A 1,844-nucleotide genomic window follows, 5' to 3' on the forward strand; every position below is an offset into this window, starting at 1 on the left:
GAATAATTATATTGAATATATATTAAGCTAGTGGTTATGACACGTCCATAGGGAGACTGAGTCGCAGGTTAAAAATGATCGAATTTGGCGACGTGACGTCGGCGACCACGAGCTGCACTCCGTCACTCAGGCCCAAGTCTGCGCAGCAAAAACAAGGTATATAAGAAAGATTATAAGACGATAAGGAGGCAGCTTTGTTTTTTTATAACTTCACGACTCCATTTCAAACTTATAAAATACAAAAAAAATAATTTTCCAATTGAAAGACTAATTGGTATTCCTCGAATATCGTTCAGGACATCTTGAGACGAGGATTGAAAGCCTGAGGGGAAAATGCGAATTAAGCATAAAGGCTCAAAATTATTGCTTCTCGTAGTTGAAACATTCTCCAAGACGAATATTTCATGGTACTGAAAGATATTTCCTGAGATTAATACTATCAAGTCTTGCTAATTACAAACCTTTCAATCTTCACTTCAGAGATGCTCCCGAGCAACAAGCGACTGACCAGAAAACGATGCAATTTTTGTGTTCCCATTACGGTAGGCAATGAAGCACCTGCTAGATATTCTCTTCAGTCAGTGTTTTCACCCTCACGCACCAAAACAAAAATTAAACTTTATCATTGTGCTTGATATAGGATCGCATACCATGAGTCGCACCACTACTCACCAGCTAAAGATATTTTAAGATATTGTCTAAGTTTTTGTTCTATAGATGCAGGCGAGTGCAGATACAGGGACTTAGTCTTGCCTTCTATCATCGCTTGAATACCAGGGTTGCTCATCTGCAAGTCGCAAGATACAATTTACAGTTGTCACGATAGAAAAGTTGAAATTTTTTGACTGCTGAAATTTTGTTGGGACATTATGGAAATTAATTCTGGGTATGGTTTTTAACTTTTCTGACCATTAAAAAGTCTTAAATTTCATATATTCGACTAATGAACATGAATATTGACTGACATTCTCCGTACTAAGGGAATTATGGCACATTCTAGAGAATTTTACTTTTAGTGGTCAAATTGGCCAATGCTGTATTGTTTCATTTCCAAGACAACTAAGTTGAAAAGGATTTATGAAAGGATAACTAATATTTTAGTTACTCTAAGCTAGCGCCAGAAGCTGATTTAAAGATGAAGTATGTTATTACAAAAAGCTCATTTGACATAATATGTAGTGCAGGCCAAGATGATATTTTCTTCAGCTGTTTTCCATCAATTAAATTTTTTTTTCACAGAGATATTATCGGTGTACGAGGTAAAACTTACTTGATACTGCGGAGAATCTTTCAATTTGTCAATTAGATTTTGTAGGGAGTCTGTAGGAGCCATGGACAGCTCTTGTGGCACCTGGCCGCACACCAAACAAGTGCTCTGCAAACAAGTTAGACTAGATGAAGGGATATGTATAAACCTGAATGCAAAATGAAAAATTAACCATAATGTAGGATGTGTACTTTGGTGATAATCTAACGCGCGTCACCAACATATAAGTGCGTTCTCAGCAGGTCGTAACTCAAGAGCTATTTCTATATGTCTTAAAACGTTGTTATTTTCAAACGATTTAGTCGTGAATGGCTTTTGAGCAACCTTTTTCTCGTGTTCGTAAGTATAGGTGTATATGCCGTCAGCGTCGTTGAAGACGCAGTAGTTGTTCATGTGGTGCGCGACTTGCGTGGCGACCTTAAGGCACTCTGTGGCGCACGCCGCGGCGATCACGGCGTTCGTGGACGCCACCGCCGGGATAATGTGCTTGATGACGCCCTGCGTCAGGCGGTACGACACCCCAGTGATATCTGCGACACATGATTCACACGTCATCATGGCGGTACTGGCATACCAG

The 1,844-nt window shown here is 39.5% G+C and overlaps 1 protein-coding gene across 1 annotated transcript; it reads right to left on the reverse strand.

Annotated features, from left to right (window-relative positions):
- Window positions 1-6: 6 nt before the first annotated feature.
- On the reverse strand, window positions 7-1,822 carry LOC108680873 (NEDD8-activating enzyme E1 catalytic subunit-like). Its single transcript, XM_018169790.1, has 4 exons — window positions 1,592-1,822; window positions 1,271-1,375; window positions 673-787; window positions 7-138 (listed from the first exon to the last, which is right to left on the reverse strand). Exons 1-4 carry the CDS (start codon window positions 1,820-1,822, stop codon window positions 35-37), a joined length of 555 nt encoding a protein of 184 aa, XP_018025279.1. The 3' UTR covers window positions 7-34.
- Between the last annotated feature and the right edge of the window lie 22 nt (window positions 1,823-1,844).

The sequence above is a fragment of the Hyalella azteca genome, unplaced genomic scaffold, assembly GCF_000764305.2.
Source record: "Hyalella azteca isolate HAZT.00-mixed unplaced genomic scaffold, Hazt_2.0.2 contig4024, whole genome shotgun sequence".
In the NCBI taxonomy this organism is placed as follows: Eukaryota; Metazoa; Arthropoda; class Malacostraca; order Amphipoda; family Hyalellidae; genus Hyalella; species Hyalella azteca.